General features: G+C 40.4%; 1 protein-coding gene across 2 annotated transcripts in view; it reads left to right on the forward strand.

Moving 5' to 3' along the window:
* Positions 1–9,126: 9,126 nt before the first annotated feature.
* Positions 9,127–19,099, forward strand: part of FCHO2 (FCH and mu domain containing endocytic adaptor 2) — a 139,782-nt gene continuing 129,809 nt past the window's right edge. The window contains exon 1 of one of the 2 annotated variants that reach the window (XM_045061947.1): positions 9,127–9,418. In XM_045061947.1, coding sequence (XP_044917882.1) covers positions 9,337–9,418 — 82 coding nt within the window. In that variant the 5' untranslated portion in view covers positions 9,127–9,336. The remainder of the gene's footprint in view (positions 9,419–19,099) is intronic. The other variant, XM_045061949.1, reaches the window with a different exon arrangement.

The raw sequence follows: 19,099 nt of genomic DNA on the forward strand, positions 1-19,099 counted from the left end.
ACTTAAAAAAAGCAGAAAAAAAAAAAAAAAAAGATGTCTTCTTAACACTAGTTTCCTTATCACAACTTAGACTTTCAAAAATTTAACTCATGTTCAAAAGCCTCTTTATATGAGGGAAGGAAGAAATTAACGGTTACTAAGCCTTTCTTCCATGAACTTTGGAATTTTACAGTAATTTGTGGTAAGCCTCATCCTTTTTGTCATTTGTGGGCATGCACATCTTCTTTAAGGTTCTTAACACTAATTTTAATTTTCTTGAGATCTAAGACTAGCTTAAACTATACCCAAGTACTATATGTCTAAGTCAAAACATTTCCACTAGATGGAGCCATTTACCTAGATTAACTCTGGACTGTAAGTACAATATTTTGTAGGAGCATAAGGCACATACATAGAGATTTCCACCCCTTAGGCCCACCCCCAAAATGTCATTTTTACATTAAAATAATCTCAAAATTTTTTTTCCTGATTGTGATTTTTAAATTTCAATGTTACTCTCTCGTAGAACGCAGGGAAACTTCAAGATGTTTCCTTAAGTTCAACTACAGAGTTTATGGTCTAGGCAGGACATCTCAAAGTTTAGCATGCATGCATGTTACTTGACAGTCTTGTTGAGGTGCAGAACCTGATTTGGTAAGTCTGGGTGGGGGCCAAGATTCTACATTTTCTTTTCTTTTCTTTTTTTTTTTTTTTTTTCTTTTTTGAGAGAAAGCGTGAGTGGAGGGGGACAGAGAGAGACACAGAATTCAAAACAAGCTCCAGGCTCTGAGCTGTCAGCACAGCCCGATGAACCATGAGCTCGAACCCATGAACCATGAGATCATGACCTGAGCCAAAGTCAGTCAGACACTTAACCGACTGAGCCACCGAGGTGCCCCCAAGATTGTATGTACATTTCTAGTAGATCCCCAAATGTTGCCGTGGTGCTTGTTTATGGACCTTACTTTGGAGTACCAAGAACCTAGAGAGTTCTTGGGAACCTGAAGTTCCCTTATGACATAAGAGAATAAACAGTTAACATGTATGTAAACTTTACAAAAGGGTAGGGACTTTAAGTCCCTACCCTTTTTTTGTTCACAATTACTTTAGTAATTCCTGAAACAAAATTAGCTGTCCAATAAATGTTTCTTGAATGAATGAAGGCAAGGTCTTAAGTGTTTTTTTGTGCGATGACTCATTTAATCTTGACAGCCTATGAAGTCAGTTTTTATTATTACCATTATTATTCCCGTTCACAGACAAGAAAATTAAAGCCATATGTAGTGGAACCAGGATTTGAACTCCAATACATGGTTGAACTTGTCATTCTGGCTCTGGAGCCGGTGTTTTTGACAAAAATACTATGTTGCCACTCATTTTAGGTAACCCATCACCAAAAAAGAGACAAAGTCCCAAAGTGATGTAGGCACTTACTGTCCAAAGGCTTTGTAATGTATCACTTTATGGTCACTTGTTCCTGCCAGATTGGGGGGCCGTGCTACTACATAGAATCCCAACAGTGGGAGTCAAGACTGTATAAGTGTGCACACCATTTCCCCACTTTCTGAGTTGGCTTACAGATTGGGGTGGGAAAGAAATAGACATTCGACTAAGACCCACTCTGGGTTCGCAAAGGAACAGAATGCCACCAGTCCTTACCCCATTAGCTAATTTGGTTAAGTCTTGTAGTTTTAGTTTCATTGACCGAAAGAATGAATAATGATCACAAATTGCAGATGACCAATAGGGACTCCCTAAGTGCCGATTGGTATCCAGGCACATGGGAGTCATTTAACATCTATCTTGCAGGTGTCTTGCTGAGCCGGGATTCTGTGTTGGGTCATCTCTGGCTTCTTTTGGGAATTGTTAATCCAATTATATCATCGTATCATCAGAAGAAACTTTTACTTTATATTGTTATTTTTTGTTATTTTTCTAGTCTTCTAATCTTTGATCTCGTTTGCAAACCTGGCAAAAAGGAGACAGATCGACCAGAAGTCACTCATTATTTAAGTAGTTGTGGGCTGGGTTGTACTGATTAACTTCACTCATTTGTTTATTACTTGAACAAATTTCCTACAACAAATTCTATTTTATGTGCTTTGCGGTTGAAACTTAAAATTTCTGCAGCTTTGCATTTTACCTTGAATTAATATCCCACGGGGCGCCTGGGTGGCGCAGTCGGTTAAGCGTCCAACTTCAGCCAGGTCACGATCTCGCGGTCCGTGAGTTCGAGCCCCGCATCAGGCTCTGGGCTGATGGCTCAGAGCCTGGAGCCTGTTTCCAATTCTGTGTCTCCCTCTCTCTCTGCCCCTCCCCCGTTCATGCTCTGTCTCTCTCTGTCCCAAAAATAAATAAAACGTTGAAAAAGAAAAAAAAAAAAAAAAATATATATATATATATATATATATATATATATATATATATATATATATATATCCCAGTAAAACCATATTTTTTAAGCAGTTTATAAAGACCCACATATCAGAAACATATCAGAAAGCGCTTATCTTAGGACACATAAATGGCAGAGCCTGTATAAATTCAGATTTCTATAAAACCTTTTCCCTATTTTGGATGTTTTTGTTCCCTGTGGTCCAAAGGTCCCATCACTGCTCCAGTCTTCTCTCCGACAATGAATAACTATCCTAACTCAGTACTTTGAAGAAGTACTTACTATATTAAAATTGTTTTCTTCCTGTGGTTCTTAGGAGCCAAATCAAATTTTCACAATTTTCTGTGTCCTCTGGCTCTTGCTACATTTCCCAGCTCACATTCACATCTTTCTTGAAGCTCCTGCCACACCTACCTCATTGTTCTCAGACTTGTGAAGTGAGGGAAACCTTACAGCCTTCACACCCTCTATTTCCTACATCTCCTCCCTTTTGATTCACATGGCTGGCTTCTTTTGGTCATTCATATTTTAGATTGAATATCACCTCCCCACAGGGGGCCTTTCCTCATCACGCAGTCTAACCTGCAAGTCCCAAGTCATTATCTGTCATATCTCGGTTTTATTTTTCTTTATCACTGGTTTAGCTCATCATGTCTCTTTGAATCTCCTCCAAGCTTGGAGTTTTTCAGTCTTTCCTCCTTCTTCCTGACCTCGACAATTTTGAGGAGTATTTGGTGTCTTATAGAATCTTATTTTATATTTCTCAAATTCTGGATTGTCTGCTATTTTCATTTTAAACTGGGGTTATGGGTTTTTTTGTTTTTTGGGGGGGGTTGGTTTTTTTTTTTTTTTTTTTGAAGAGTACGGCAGAAGTGAAGCACCCTTCTCACTGCATCGTAACATCAATACGAGCTTTCACTGGTGACATTCACATGGATCACTTTGTTAAGGTATGATCAGTCAGGTCCCTCCGGAGTGATGTTACTGGTTTTCCATTTCCATACGCCCTTCTTTTTGGAAGCAAATCTTTAAAACCAGCCCATACTCAGACAGAAGGGAATTAAACCTCACCCCCTAGGAGGGGGAGTACGTACATAGATTATTTGGAATTCCTCTCTAAAGATGTGTCCCTTCTCCCTTATTTATTTGTTTGTTTATATGAGTATGAACTCAACAATATTTGTTTTATTCTTTGAGTTATAGCCTAATAACGTCACTATTTCTTGCTCAGATTTTTCCAGCTTTGATTACTGGCGACACTTTCAGGTTGGTTTCTGTGTACTCTTGACATGTCCCCATCCTTCTTTATTTTTATTTTTAGCACTTGCTTACTCTCTGGCACTAAGCAATGCTCCAGGCTCATCTTGTGTATTCCCTGCTCCAGGCCTAGACTCAGCTATTTTCTGAGCCCTGCTTCCTTTTATTGGAGAACAGAACTGAAAAACCAAGATCTGGGTGCTGGAGGCACTAACTGCTGCTGGAGTATAACTGTCCTGACATCCTCTTACTGGACAGAGCAAGGAAATAAATGTATATATAGACTGACCCATGTACACCCACACACCTGCACTTATTTCTGTACCAGTATGTAAAAATGAACACCAATTTATACCGGTATTTCCAACTCTAATCCATTCTAGTCTTCCCTTCTGCCCCTACCTTGTTGATTTAGAACTTCTTCCTCAGAAACTAATAAGCTGACACCACTTATCTTCGACGGTTATTTATTTACTTATTTGTTCGACTCCAATAAAAGTAAAGCAGTTTCAGAATTACTGACCGGAACCACGGTAAGAAACAAATTTGCCACCTAGGGCACGCTGCTCAGGTACAGTTCTCCCTTTCACCTTGCTTAGCTCAGCTTTTTTAACCCTACACTTGGATATACATACAGTTAGATTCACTTGTATCAGTCTGCATTTCATACTTCGAATCTCTATCTCCCCCATCTTTTTGGTTCATTTCTTAAAATCAGCTTCCAGTAAAAGTTCTCTGGGTTTTGACAAATATAACCAAGCATTTCTCCACCACTTGAGAACCAACACAGAACAGCTCAATACCTAAAATAATTTCCTCATGCAATTCCCTTCTAGTCAACTACTCTCCCTTTGTCCAACCCGTAGCAGCCACTGATCTGTTTTCCATTCTTTTGTTTTTGCCTTTGCAGTAATATCATATAAACGGAATCATACAGTATATAGCCTCTTGAGTCTGGCTTCTTCTACTTAGCAAAATGCTTTTAAGATTCATCCATACTGCATGAATCAGTGACTCGTTTCTTTTCATTGCTAAGTAGTGTTCCATTGTATGAATACCCTAGTTTATTTATTCTTTCATTTGTTGAAGAACATCTTGGTTGTTTCCTTCTTTGGAAATTAGGAATGATGCTGCTATAAACCTGCACATTCAAGCTTTGGGGTGTACAAAAGGTGTTCCTTGGGTAAATATTAATGGGTAAGTATTGTTGTCTTAAATCTTTAAGTTTGGGGGTAATTTGTCCCAGAGCAATAGATAACTAAAACTCTTGTTTCTCTGAACCATTTGAGAGTAAGTTAGTTGCAGATGTGGCTTTGTCCATAAATACTTTAGTATGTGTTTCATAAAATACTCTCTTGTGTGACCACACAGAGAGATCGCAATTAGAATCTAATTCGTATGCTTATTCAAATTTTACTCATTGCCCCAATGATGTCATTTATAACAAAATGAAATGTCCATATCCTCATATTATTCAGGCAGATATGTGTCTCTTTTTATCCTTTATTCTGGAAAGATGCCTCAGTCATTGTCTTTCATGATACATTTTTGAAGAGGACAAGCCAATTATTTTGTAAAATGTCCTTCATTTTGGGTTTATGTACTGTTTTCTAACTATTGGATTCAGAAATATGCATTTTTTTGACAGAAACACTGTTAGAGCAAGAGGCATATGTCAATTTGTGCTGTTATAGTGATGGCAACTTTGATCTCTTAATTCAGGCACTGTCTACCACATTTCTCAAATGTAAAATCACTAATTTCTTCTTTGTAATTGGTAAGTATTTGCAGGCTAATACCTTAAAATCAGGCAAATATTCTGTTTCTCTTTAAACTTTCACTCATTCATCTCAGCATTTATTGATTATTCTTGTTTGAGTCAATTGTTACTATTGTGTTTTTCCACATTTTTAATTTTTTTTTTTAATGTTTATTTATTTTTGGGACAGAGAGAGACAGAGCATGAACGGGGGAGGGGCAGAGAGAGAGGGAGACACAGAATCGGAAACAGGCTCCAGGCTCTGAGCCATCAGCCCAGAGCCCAACGCGGGGCTCGAACTCACGGACCGTGAGATCGTGACCTGGCTGAAGTCGGACACTTAACCGACTGTGCCACCCAGGCGCCCCTTTCCACATTTTTTAGGTGGCATTCTATTATAAGAGACGGCTTTCCTTTGTCACTATTCATTTATATCAGTATGACTAAATGGATGTTAAAGAACTTTGACTTTAAGGGCGCCTGGGTGGCTCGGTTGAGCCGCTGACTTCAGCTCAGGTCATGATCTCATAGTTTGTGAGTTCTAACCCTGCATCAGTCTCCGTGCTGACAGTGCAGAGCCTGCTTGGGACTCTCTCTCTCCTCTCCCTCTGCCCCTCCCCCACTTGTGCTTTCTGTCTGTCTCTCTCAAATAAATAAATAAATAAACAAAAATAAAGAACTTTGACTTTATATTTGTGTCAGTATAAAATTTGGTGATACTAAGCATAGGCTTTTCCTTTCTCCTCTCTTCTCTCTCCTTTCCCCTCTCCCCACACAAAGTTCAGAGCCTCAGTGGGCATTCGTGTGTGTGTGGAATTTTTTCACTTCAGAGATGGGCTGAAAGAACTAGAGTGAACAAAAAATCCAATTGGATTTCTGAACAGATTTTTTTTTTTTAACCCACGCTATCAACCGTAACTTCATATGTTGTTATCCCCAGGACAAAATGTTGAAAGTATCTACTACTGATTTATCTTGTATTGAATAGCAGTGAAAAGGGGAGGGTGGAGGAAATCGGTCACTATGATATATTAATAACAAGGCAAGGGAGAGGCCATGATAGCTGCTACAATCTTTTTTTTCTTCTTCAACTAGTCAGAGCACTAGTTGAGACGTATAACATCCTTCCCCCCTCTACTCATTCCATGTTTTCTTGCTCTCAGCCAGTACCTGAGTGTGTTTGTGCTCTTTAGCTGATGAGGTGAACAGAACCTTTTCTGATGCTATACTCAGTGCTCAGTATAGTAAGACACTGTTCGTGCCCCTCCAGATTCTCTTTCCAAAGTCCATGAGCCAACCATCCCCTAGCTGGCGAAAGGTAGGCTGACAGCAGCCCACAGCTGCATGCTCCTCCTGAACATTGCCCTTGGCTGCTGGGCACTGCCTAGAATCCATTGGAGCAGCCACACACACATCACTCCCAGTGACCCACCTGGGGAGTTTGTGCTTCCTGTTCCCACAATTGTAGGCTCTGTGGGTCTAGAGATACTGTTTCCCGGAGGAAAGATGCTTCTGCAGGGATCACAGGAAGAGTCTTGCCACACTTAGAAGCTGCTTGTCACTTAGAGCTTTTTGTACCAGCAGACCGGCAGGCAAAAAGCGGGACTTATCTCACTGGTAGGCGTGATTGGCCCTGATAATCATCAGGAGGTAGGACTGCTGCTAACCAGCTGGAGCCGGAAGGGGTAATTTGGCCATTCAGAGGATCATTCAGATGATCCATTCAGAAGATCATTCAGAGGATCATTCAGACAATTCAGTTGCTTCTTTTGCTGTGCTCAAGTATGTTGATTTGAACTCAAAATCTGGAAAGGTAACTCTGGTAGGTATACGGATCCGTTGGGCCTACTGTTTGACCCATCAAGTACCGAGGGAGAACTACTAAAATCCCTCACCGTGATCGCAGACTTGCCTATTGCCCTTTGTAGTTCTGTCGATATTTGCTTGACACACATCGAAGAAAGGTTGTTACCTACATATAAATTATAAGTCATTATAACTTCCCAGAGAATTAAATTCGTATCATTTTAATAAACTTAGACAAATTACATTGTTAAATGAATAAATAAATAAATGTGTTAATGACACCAGCTTTCTTTTGGCTGGTATTGCTTAATGTATATTTTCCATCTTTTTTTTCCCTACATTTCTTTATGCGCATTACTTAAAAATGGTAATTAGAAAGCATAATTGGTTTTGCTTTTCAAATCCAGTCTGACAGTTTTTGTCTTATAAGTAAAAAGTTTAGTTCTTTTACATATATGATGATTACTACTGTGTATGGATTTATCTCTATATCCCAACTTTTCTTATCTTTTTTGGAGGGATTGATTAAACTTGTTTCTTCTTTAATCTCATTTTTTCCCTATTAGTTTGAAAGTTATATTCTTTTATGGTGATCTCGGCTATTTTAACATGCATTCCTAATATGTCACTCAGTGCTGTCTACAGTTAGCCAGTATCTTTTTTTTTTTTTTTTTGGTGGAGGGGTACAGCACCAGGACATTAGGATATTGTAACTTTGGTCATCACTCTCTCCCATTTAGGTGCCATTATTGAATTACTTTAGTTCTTGCTCTTTGTTTTTTTCTTCTTGGTTTTTACTTATTTATTTAATTTTATTTTTTATTTTTAAAAATTTACATCCAAATTAGTTAGCATATAGTGCAACAGTGATTTCAGGAGTAGATTCCTTAGTGCCTCTTACCCATTCAGCCCACCCCCCTCCCACAACCCCTCCAGCAACCCTCTCTTTGTTCTCCATATTTGAGTCTCTTCTGTTTTGTCCCCCTCCCTGTTTTTATATTATTTTTGTTTCCCTTCCCTTATGTTCATTTTTTTTTTAATGTTTCTATTTATTTTTGAGACAGAGCATGAGCAGGGGCGGGGCAAAGAGAGAAAGAGACACAGAATCCAAAGCAGGTTCCAGGTTCTGAGCTGTCAGCACAGAACCTGACACGGGGCTCGAACTCACGGACTGTGAGATCATGACCTGAGCTGAAGTCGGACGCTTAACTGACTGAGCCACCCAGACTCCCCTCTTTTTTTTTTTTTAATTTCTTTTTGTATCTCAAATCTTTTGTCTAAAATCATAAATCACAAGGAGATAGACTGGTTGTAAACCTGCCTCTTTTTTAAAGATATTTTTAAAAAGTCTATTTATTTATTTTGAGAGAGAGAGAGAGTGCGTGAGAGAGGGAGGGCCAGAGAGAGAGGAGGGGGAGAAAATCCCAAGCCAGCTCCACTGTTGGCACAGAACCGGACAGAACTGGATCTAATGAAGCATGAGATCACAACCTGAGCTCAAGTCAAGAGTTGGACACTCAACTGACTGAGCCACCTAGGTGCCCCAGCCTGCCTCTTTAATGTGACCTGGGATTTAGCCTGCTGAGCTCCTGGGTGAGCCTGCACACCTGAGAAGGATCTGGGACCTGCTGCCACCTCTTTGGTTCAGTGCTTTGGGAGTTTTCCATCAGAGGGGAAACCACAACATACCTACCCATACACACACCTACCTGGAATCCACCACCACTGACTCACCACAGCTGTCATAAGACTTCCCGGGTTGAATCATGCCTCAACCACTTACTGACTGTGTGACCTTTCTGTGTCTCAGTTGCTCCATCTGTAAACTCAGAATAATAATAATACCTACTTTAGAAGTTTGTCATGACAATTAAATGAGTTAACTCATATAAAGGCTTAGAACAGTGACTGCCATATAGTTAACCTGGAGGAGATTGTACCCCAGGGACAGACTCACTCTGTTCTCTGCCCACCTGCCCATGTTTCCAGGTGAAGTAAAAGTTGTTCCTGGCCAGAGCGGGCCTTCCAAGTGTTGGGGTCCCAGGTGCATCGACCAAAGAGTCACATGGAGGAGATCTGGGACTGACTACCTTCTGAGTAAATCTGGGCAGCCATCTCATTTGGCCTGTAAGCATGGAAAATGTTCACCTGGATCCTTCAGCTCTGGCCACCTTTGGAAGCCACCTGCCACTCCAAGCCACTAGCTGTCCTCCACCCTGGAGGTAAGACACCTGCTAAACTTCTCCTCTCTGGCCATTGAGAACGGCCTCTATGAGCACAGCATTGTGCTCCTCATTGGGAGCCCACGCGGAGAGGCAGATAGCCTCAATCAATTACCCCTGTTCCTTAAAACTTTCCAGCAGCCAGTGGCCCTGGTTAGTCAAACCATCATTCAGGGCAATGAGCTTACAGGAAAACCAGTGATCATACCAGATCAGAATCAACCTGAAATAAGAGGACGTGACTTCTAATGAAAACAAGACAAGACATGATGAAATAGGAGAGGGACTTCTGCTTTGTCACCTCTTTTTCAAATCCCAATTAAGTAGCAAAGAAATAGAAAAATAAATTCAAAAAAAAAAAAAAGGAAAAAAGAAAGAAATTCAAAGCAACACAGGAAAATCAGGGTGCTTCTAGCAGACCAATATAGTAAGGAACTTTTGAAAAGAATAAAGGAGGGGCACCAGGGTGGCTCAGTTGGCTGAGCGCCCAACTTCAGCTCAGGTCATGATCTTGTGGCTTGTGAGTTTAGGCCTCACCTTGGGCTCACTGCTGTCAGTGTGGAGCCCACTTCCAATCCTCTGTTTCCCTCTCTGTGCCTCTCCCCCCGCCTCAAAAATAAACAAACATTTCATGCATGGAACTAGAGGGTATTATGCTAAGTGAAATTAGTCAGAGAAACACAAATATCATACGACTTCACTCATATGCGGACTTTAAGACACAGAACAGATGAACATAAGGGAAGGGAAGCAAAAATAATATAAAAACAGGGAGGGGGACAGAACACAAGAGACTCATAAATATGGAGAACAAACAGAGGGTTACAGGAGGGGTTGTGAGAGGGGGGATGGGCTAAATGGGTAAGGGGCACTAAGGAATCTACTCCTGAAATCATTGTTGCACTATATGCTAACTAATTTGGATGTAAATTTTAAAAACTAAAAAATAAAATTAAAAAAAATAATAAACATTTTTTAAGAAAAAAGAATAAAGGAAATGGGAATTGATTGACAGACAAATCTAGCAGAGCAGAAGAACCTAAAACAGAGAACAGGGCACTGGAGCAGTTAATGAAATAAAGAGTTGAGCCATACTTCTAAAACCCTGCCAAGTCACCAACTCCTGGAGCTGCTCCTGCAGCAGCTAAGTCCTTTGCATGGGTCACCTGAAGGCCATAGGTATAGTTTTCTGAAGTAATTATTTATCACAGCAGACCAAGGCTCTTGGAAGTCTATGTGCACATCTTTTTCCAACTCCCAGATATTATATCACTAGCTTGAAATTGGCTGGGGAAGGAGGATTTATAACCTGGAAATCAGCAAATGCTACAAATCAAGGTGTGCTCCCTTCACTCTAGAGATGGTTGTTAAACATTTACCAGCATACCACTGCTCCAGTGTAAGCTAAGATTAGAGAAAAAGGACAATGCCCGGAGGGTCAGAGAAACTATGCTAAGAAGAGAAGTTCCCCACATAGTCTGCCTATCCCTCCACAATCCTATGAGGCAGATTCCTGTAATCAAAACATGCATTCACTGCCAGGTAAACAGGAGTTCTTATTTGAAGTGAGCAAATGCATTCCAATTATGAAAGAAGTTCAGTTTAGACCTGCACCAACAAATAGGAATTTTGGATTCAACAAACATTTTGGGAAAACCAAGATCATGAAAGAGAGTAGCAAATTCAACAAACAGAACTAGCCTAGGAATAAAAATACAGAGTTAATGGAAACAGATTAAACATAGTTAATATCCTCAGAGTAAGCTGAAAGAGCTGCTATGAAACACAACCAGAATTGATGAAAATTTAAAAATATGATTGTTAAACATAATAGTTGGGGTGAATATGCAACAAATGAGTTGGAAAACTGAGTTGCAAAAACTATTCCAAAATGGTATGCCAAAAAATGAAAAGAAAAAAGAAAGAAAGGGAGAGAGAAAATGAAGGAAAGATGGGATAGAGAGAGAGAGAGTAAGAGAAAAAAGAAAGAAAGAAAGAAACAGAACGGAAGAAAAAAAGAAAAAAGTAATGTTAAGAGACTTGGAAGAGAATTACAACAAAAATTGTAGGTATAGTACTGTGAGAATGCAAAGGAAGAAATTATTAAAGAAATAAGAAAAAAGCATTTCCCAAAACTAAAGAGGGACTTGGACAGAAGAGGCTTATTATATGCCAAGCAGAATTAATGCAAAATTATCTTCTAAAGATACTCAAGTATTAACTAACATGACAATGAAAAGTCTTTCCTTCCTCTGTTTCTATTATTTAAAAAAAATTTTTTTTTAACGTTTATTTATTTTTGAGACAGAGACAGAGCATGAACAGGGGAGGGGCAGAGAGACAGGGAGACACAGAATCTGAAACAGGCTCCAGGCTTTGAGTGGTCAGCACAGAGCCCGATGCGGGGCTCAAACTCACGGACCGTGAGATCATGACCTGAGCCGAAGTGGGACGTTTAACGGACCGAGCCACCCAGGTGCCCCTCTATTATTTTTTTTAAAAATGTTAATGTTTATTTTTGAGAGAGAGAGAGCACAAGCAGGGGAGGGGCAAAGAGAGAGGGAGATACAGAATCTGAAGCCCGCTCCAGGTTCTGAGCTGTCAGCTCAGAGTCCAATCAATGAGGGGCTCAAACTCACAAACTGTGAGATCATGACCCGAGCCCAAGTCAGATAACCGACCAACTGAGCCACCCAGGCGCTCCTCCTTCCTCTGTTTTTAGAAACCACCCATAAGTAATCAGAAGAATTTTGCCAACTCCATATCTGATGAAACTAGAAGGCATCTAAAGCTAAAATAGGAAGAAATACTGCCAACCTGGCAAAGGTCAAACAGAGGTCAGGGAAGCATGGAACCCAGAGCTGCATATCTGAGAAAAAGCCAGTTGAACCATGACTCTAAAGTAAAGTGCATTGCTTAGGGTGAAAATTAATAGTCCCTCTTTTGTAACAATGGAGGTGGTGAGAACTTCTCTGGAATCAGTTTGTTACTGAGAAAAAGCTAAGGAAGTTGATTTTAGCAAGAAATATCATAGACTAATCATATTTTTCAGGAAGTTGTTGAGGGAGGAGGGAAAGGGGGAGACTGCATTGTGTCATCCCTTTGGTGCAGACCTTAAATAGGCTACAGAGAAGCAAAATCCAAAGGAACTGATACACACACAAAACCAACCATGTGTTATGGGGAGAGTTTCTTCTGACTATGAATGTGTCCTGGCATCTCTCACACAAAATTCCAGTAAATTGCTGTCTTAATAGTTCATTTAAAGCTGCATAAGTTAAGAAAAAAAAAAAAAAAAGAGCTAGCATATAGCTATAGAAAGAGACAAGAAAGAAGGGGAGGGGGTGGACAGGCAAAACAAATGACAGATGAAGAATTTTCACCACGGAGCAGATAAAAACTGAGGCCAAACAAATTAAGTTTTAAAATTTTATCTCATTTTTGTTTAATGCTTATTTATTTTTGAGAGAGAGGCAGAGTGTGAGCTGGGGAGGGGCAGAGAGAGAGGGAAACACGGAATCTGATGCAGGTTCCAGGCTCTGAGCTGTCCACACAGAGCCTGACATGGGCCTCGAACTCGTGAACCACGAGATCATGACCTGAGCTGAAGTCGGATGCTTAACCAACTGAGCCACCTAGGAGCCCCTAAAATTTTATCTTTATTAATCTGTATAAAACAAGAGCATAAAGCAGATATATAAGATTTAAGGGAACATAACATGAAAACACGGAGATAAGTTTTCTTTATGTTGATGACATGAGAGAGTTGGGCTCATGAAGAAATGAAAAGAAAATAAAAATTGCAAAGAGGGGCCTGGCTGGATCAGTCAGTAGAGCATGTGATTCCTGATCTCAGAGTCCTGAGTTGGAGCCCCAGGCTGGGTGTAGTGATTACTTTTTTTAAAAATTGGGGGAAAAAAAGCAGCTGATAGTGTGGAGCATGCTTGGGATTCTCTTTCTCTCCCTCTCTCTCTCTCTGCCCCTCGACCACTTGTGCTCTCTGTCTTTCAAAATAATAAATAAATAAACTTTTAAAAAATTAAAAGAAAAGGAAGCAGCACAAAGGAAAATAGGTATTGCTGAAAACACAGTGAGGTAGGTACACAGAGGACAGGTTTTAAAAAAAAGAACAAAACAAAATGAAAATTTTTTAAAATTTAAAAGGATCAGAGAGAAAAATAAGAATTTTGGAAAACAAGGGATAACAAATCTATGTATGCATGATTGGTGTCTGTCAGGCTTAAACACTGCAATAAGATAGTTAAGATAACATTTAAATGAACATTTAAGAAGCATTTAAGATATAATTCAAAAGGACATTCCAGAGGCACCTGGGTGGCTCAATCCGTTGAGCAGTTGAGCGTCCAGCTTTGGCTCAGGTCATGATCTCAGAGTTTGTGAGTTCAAGCCTCACGACGGGCTCTGACAGCTCACAGCCTGGAGCCTGCTTCGGATTCTATGTCTCCCTCTCTCTTTGCCCCTCCCTGCTCATGCTCTGTCTCTCTTTCTTTCTTTCTCTCTCTCTCAAAAATAAATAAACATTAAAAACAAGTTTAAAGGGGCGCCTGGGTGGCGCAGTTGGTTAAGCGTCCGACTTCAGCCAGGTCATGATCTCGCGGTCCGTGAGTTCGAGCCCCGCGTCAGGCTCTGGGCTGATGGCTCGGAGCCTGGAGCCTGTTTCTGATTCTGTGTCTCCCTCTCTCTCTGCCCCTCCCCTGTTCATGCTCTGTCTTGCTCTGTCTCTCTCTGTCCCAAAAATAAATAAAAACGTTGAAAAAAATTTAAAAAAAAAAAACAAGTTTAAAAAAAAAAAGGATATTCCAGTAACAAAAGACTTATACCAACTGATCAAAGAGATACCACATATCATTGGCCAAATCTGCTTGCCAGATACCAAAATTTGTTTTTCCCTTCTTCCAAAGAGCTGGGCATGGCTGGAGTCCCTGCATTACTGTGTGGAGGAGAGTTGTTCTATGATCTGGAACACCTAGTGTAGACATTTACCCTAGGGAGAAATAAACTTTATTTCGTTACGGCCATTTCATTTTATTTGGGATCTATTATAGTAATTTAGCCTATCCTAACAGAGTCACAGACAAAATGAATGTGGAACATCTCCAATAAGATATATTGTAATAAATTTATTTAACTTCAAACAAAAACAGATAACCTTTTGAACAGACAGATTGAAAAAATGATGTAAAAAAGGAAAACTAATTCAGGCTTACTTCAGATTTCTCTATGGGATATTTACTTGTAGGAGACAGTAGAACAGTCCCATAAAATCGAGAAAATCAAGTCGGACACAATAATTTCATGCAACTGAAGCAGTCAAATAGTCACTGAAATGAAAGATTAATAGAACATTTTACTTTTGTTCTGTTTTACATACTCATACCTTCGGTGGTAAAATGTCTGTGTTTTTTGCTCCCAAACATCCAATTGGTTTCTGTAACTTTGACTGGTGCCCTAACTCCAAACCTAGTTTCACTACCATTTTTTAACATCTGGGGAAAATTATTTCGATTTCTTTCTTTCTTTTTAATGTTTAAGTTTTTAATCTATTTTTATTTTATTTATTTCTTCTATGTCCCACATGGGGCTCCAAATCAGAACCCCGAGATTAAGAGTCACATGCACTACCAACTAAGCTAGCCAGGCACCCTGTGAGTTCTCATCTTTTTTAAAATAAGTAGTACATTCACATGCAACAAAACTCAAAAGTTGTAAAAGCCAGGTCTCTCTCTCTCTCTCTCTCTCTCTCTCTCTCTCTCTCTCTCTCTCTCTCTCTCTCTCTCTTTCTCTGTATGTTTATTATGTTTGAGAGAGAGAAAGAGGGAGGGACAGTGTGAGACAGAGAGAATCCCAAGCAGGCTCCACACTGCCGGCACAGCCTGACTCAGGGCTTGAACTCATGAACCATGAGATCATGACGTGAGCTGAAATCAAGAGTTGGATGCTTAACCAACTGAGCCACCTGGGCACCCCCAAGATATAAACTACTTAATCTAAAGAATAGATCTGTGAATACATGGAGGAAAGATGCAATATAAGTGAGATTACACAGAAGGTAATAGTTTAGCAGTTTTCTTTTTTTGGAGGAGTTGTGCTTGAAGACAGCTTGAAGAAAGGGGTGGTTTTAGCCAGCATATGGGAAGTGGGAAGAAAAAAAAACATACATTTTCTGGATTTAAATGGAAAAAAAAAAACTACTTGGTGACAGTTTGTTCTTGAAACAGTATTTTTAGAAAAGCATATTAAGGCAGATGTCATCCGGTGGAGTTGTAAGGCTAGAAATGAAATTTTGTTTTGTCACCTTTGGATCTGGCCAGTTTGGCCAGTCCAGTTGCCTCCCTGCAAATAGTTCATCAGGATTTAGTGGTTTTTCTTAAGGATTTGCTAGAGAACATTGCAGTCATGTCTACAGACTCCTTTGGTTGCTGTTCCCTCTGCCCATCAAAAGTGACTTTTTAAAAATATATTTATTTGTTTTTGATAAAGAGACAGAGCACAAGCGGGGGAGAGGCCAAGAGAAAGGAAGACACAGAATCCGAAGCAGGCTCCAGGCTCCAAGCTGTCAGCACAGAGCCTGATGCTGTCCTCGAACTCATGAGCGGAGAGATCATGACCTGAGCCAAAGTTGGACACTTAAACCACTGAGCCACCAAGGTGCGCAAAAGTGGCTATTTTTTTTAACTTGTTTTATTTTATTTTTATTTTTATAAATTTACATCCAAATTAGTTAGCATATGGGGAAACAATGATTTCAGGAGTAGATTCCTTAGTGCCTCTTACCCATTTAGCCTATTCCCCCTCCCACAACCCCTCCAGTAACCCTCAGTTTGTTCTCCATATTTATGAGTCTCTTCTGTTTTGTCCCCCTCCTGTTTTTATATCCTTTTTGTTTCCCTTCCCTTATGTTCATCTGTTTTGTCTCTAAAAGTCCTCATATGAGTGAAGTCATATGATGTTTGTCTTTCTCTGACTAATTCCACTTAGCATAATACCCTCCAGTTCCATCCACGTAGTTGCAAATGGCAAGATTTCATCCTTTTTGATAGCTGAGTAATACTCCATTGTATATATATATATACCACCTCTTCTTTATCCATTCATCCACCGATGGACATTTGGGCTCTTTCCATACTTTGGCGATTGTTGATAGTGCTGCTATAAACATGGGGGTGCATGTGTCCCTTCGAAACAGCACACCTGTATCCCTTGGATAAACACCTAGTAGTGCAATTGCTGGGTCGTAGGGTAGTTCTGTTTTTAGTTTTTTGAGGAACCTCCATACTGTTTTCCAGAGTGGCTGGACCAGCTTGCATTCCCACCAGCACTGCAAGAGATCCTCTTTCTCCGCATCCTCGCCAACATCTGTGGTCACCTGAGTTGTTCATGTTAGCCATTCTGACAGGTGTGAGGTGGTATCTCATTGTGGTTTTGATTTGTATTTCCCTGATGATGAGTGATGTGGAGCATTTTTTCATGTGTCGGTTGGCCATCTGGATGTCTTCTTTAGAGAAGTGTCTATTCATGTCTTTTGAAAAGTGGCTGGTTTTTGATACATTTGTCAGACATCCTGTTTGGGGTGGGACAGCTTTAGGTTTTGATTAGAATCTGAGTTTTTGGACAATTACATTTTTTGCATGTTTCAGAACTGACAGTGAGGACAGAAAAGGTTTTTTTAAAAGAATAAGTTGGAAATATATTTGTTTGAAATTTTTATGGGATCCTTATTAGTTAGCATTCATATTCATTCAGAGCACCTGGGTTAGAAAGACAGTAACCAAGGAACTGTCTGATGAACACCAGATCATGAGTTAAAAAAACAAACAAACAACCATAGGGCCACCTGGGTGGTTCAGTTGGTTGAGTGGTTGACTTTAGCTCAGGTCATGATCTTGAGATTCATGAGTTCTAGCCCTACCCACATCGGCCCCGCTGCTGTCAGCCTGTCGGCACAGACCCTACTGTGGATCCTCTGTGCCCCCCCTCTCTGCGCCTCCCCCTCTCACACTCTCCCCAAAGTAAATAAATATTAAAAACAAATAAATAAAAATAAAAGCCCTGATTCGATGAATTTAACTTCCACCCTTGGCCAATCACCTTTTTTGACCTCTTCTGTTTCTTGTGGCCTCCCCTACCTTCCTTCCTAACACTTTCTTCATGCTTCTACGAACAGTAGTTTACCACTGTGAGTAAGTTTTCCACAAGTTAACAGTAGTTTACCCCTTGCTAGATGTTTTGACCTTGGCAATTGATTTAATTTTCTGGAGCATATTTTCTCATCTGTAAAATTGGGACAATAATAGTAATGGCATCATAGGCTTAATGTGAGGATTCAGTGAGGGAGATTCATGAAAGGGGCCTTTCTGGTGCCAAGCTATGACTGCACATGCAGTTAGGGTTGTTTTTTCCAACCTAAGTGATTAAGATCCTACTAGACCTAGACAGGTCTAATCCAGAAGCACTCTTCTGTAGCTCCAGTTGTACTCTCCATCTCATGTCCTTTCCTCTAGTTAAGGACCACATTTCTACCATTATCTTCCCTTTCTATCACTTTGGCTCAACCTCGTGGCATCCCAGCATGACTTCGCACTGCTCATCTTAACACGCCCCGCTTTCGTCACCGTTCCCTTTCACAGCAAAACTTCCTGAACGAGCTGCCTTTACTTGTGGTCTTTACTTCCCCTTCTCCCTTCAACCCATTCTCACCATATTTATATCTCCACCACTTGCCAAGGCTCTCTCCATTGGTCATTTCTCAGTGTTTGTCCTCCTCTGACCAGCTCTTAAAACATTCTCCTGGCTTCAACGTCATCCCTGTTTTCTCTTTTTTTTTTCTTTTTCTTTTTCTTATATTGTTATAAATTTTTTATGTTTATTTATTTTTTAGAGATAGAAAGAGTGCTAGCAGGGGAGGGGCACAGAGAGAGGGAGAGAGAGGACCCAAAGTGGGCTCTGTGCTGACGGCAGAGAAATGGACACGGGGTGTGAACTCACGAACCGTGAGATCATGACTTGAACTAAAGTTGGACGCTTAACTGACTGACCCACCCAGGCGCCCCGTCATCCCTTTTTTTCCTGACCTTTCTTCTCCTTTGCTTCTCTTCCTTAATCTCTATTGCAGGCTCAGCTACTTCCCCTGACCTGAAAGTGCAGAAGTGCCCCAGAGCTTTTTGTTTGGTCCCCCCTCCTCTCTTCTCTCTCTGTGATCTCATCTATATTTGCTGATGATCCTCAGTGTTGTCTTCAATGCAGCCTCTGTCCTGAGCTCCCAAATCATACATCCAGGTGCCTGATGGACATTTCCACTTGGATTTCCAATAGGCACTTCAGCCTAACCTGGCCAATCAGAACACTTGGGTCCTCCTTCCTTTCTCCAGAACAGCAGCTCTTCCTATCTTTTCCACCTCTGTGGCACCATTTTACACCTACTTCTCAGGCATAACTGCTAGATCATCCTTGATTTCTTTCTTCCCTTCATACCCCATGCCCAATCCATTAGCAAATTCTGTTAGCTTCACAATCAAAATAGATCTTAAGCTTGACTGCTTCTTCTTTTCACTTCCACTGCTGTCAGCTAGTTCCTGCGTGTCCTCTCTTGTCAGGACTATTGCATCTATGTTTTGAGTGGCCTCCCAGTTACCACCCCCTCATCCTTTCACCCAGAGCAGT

Source organism: Felis catus, chromosome A1 (assembly GCF_018350175.1).
Source record: "Felis catus isolate Fca126 chromosome A1, F.catus_Fca126_mat1.0, whole genome shotgun sequence".
In the NCBI taxonomy this organism is placed as follows: domain Eukaryota; kingdom Metazoa; phylum Chordata; class Mammalia; order Carnivora; family Felidae; genus Felis; species Felis catus.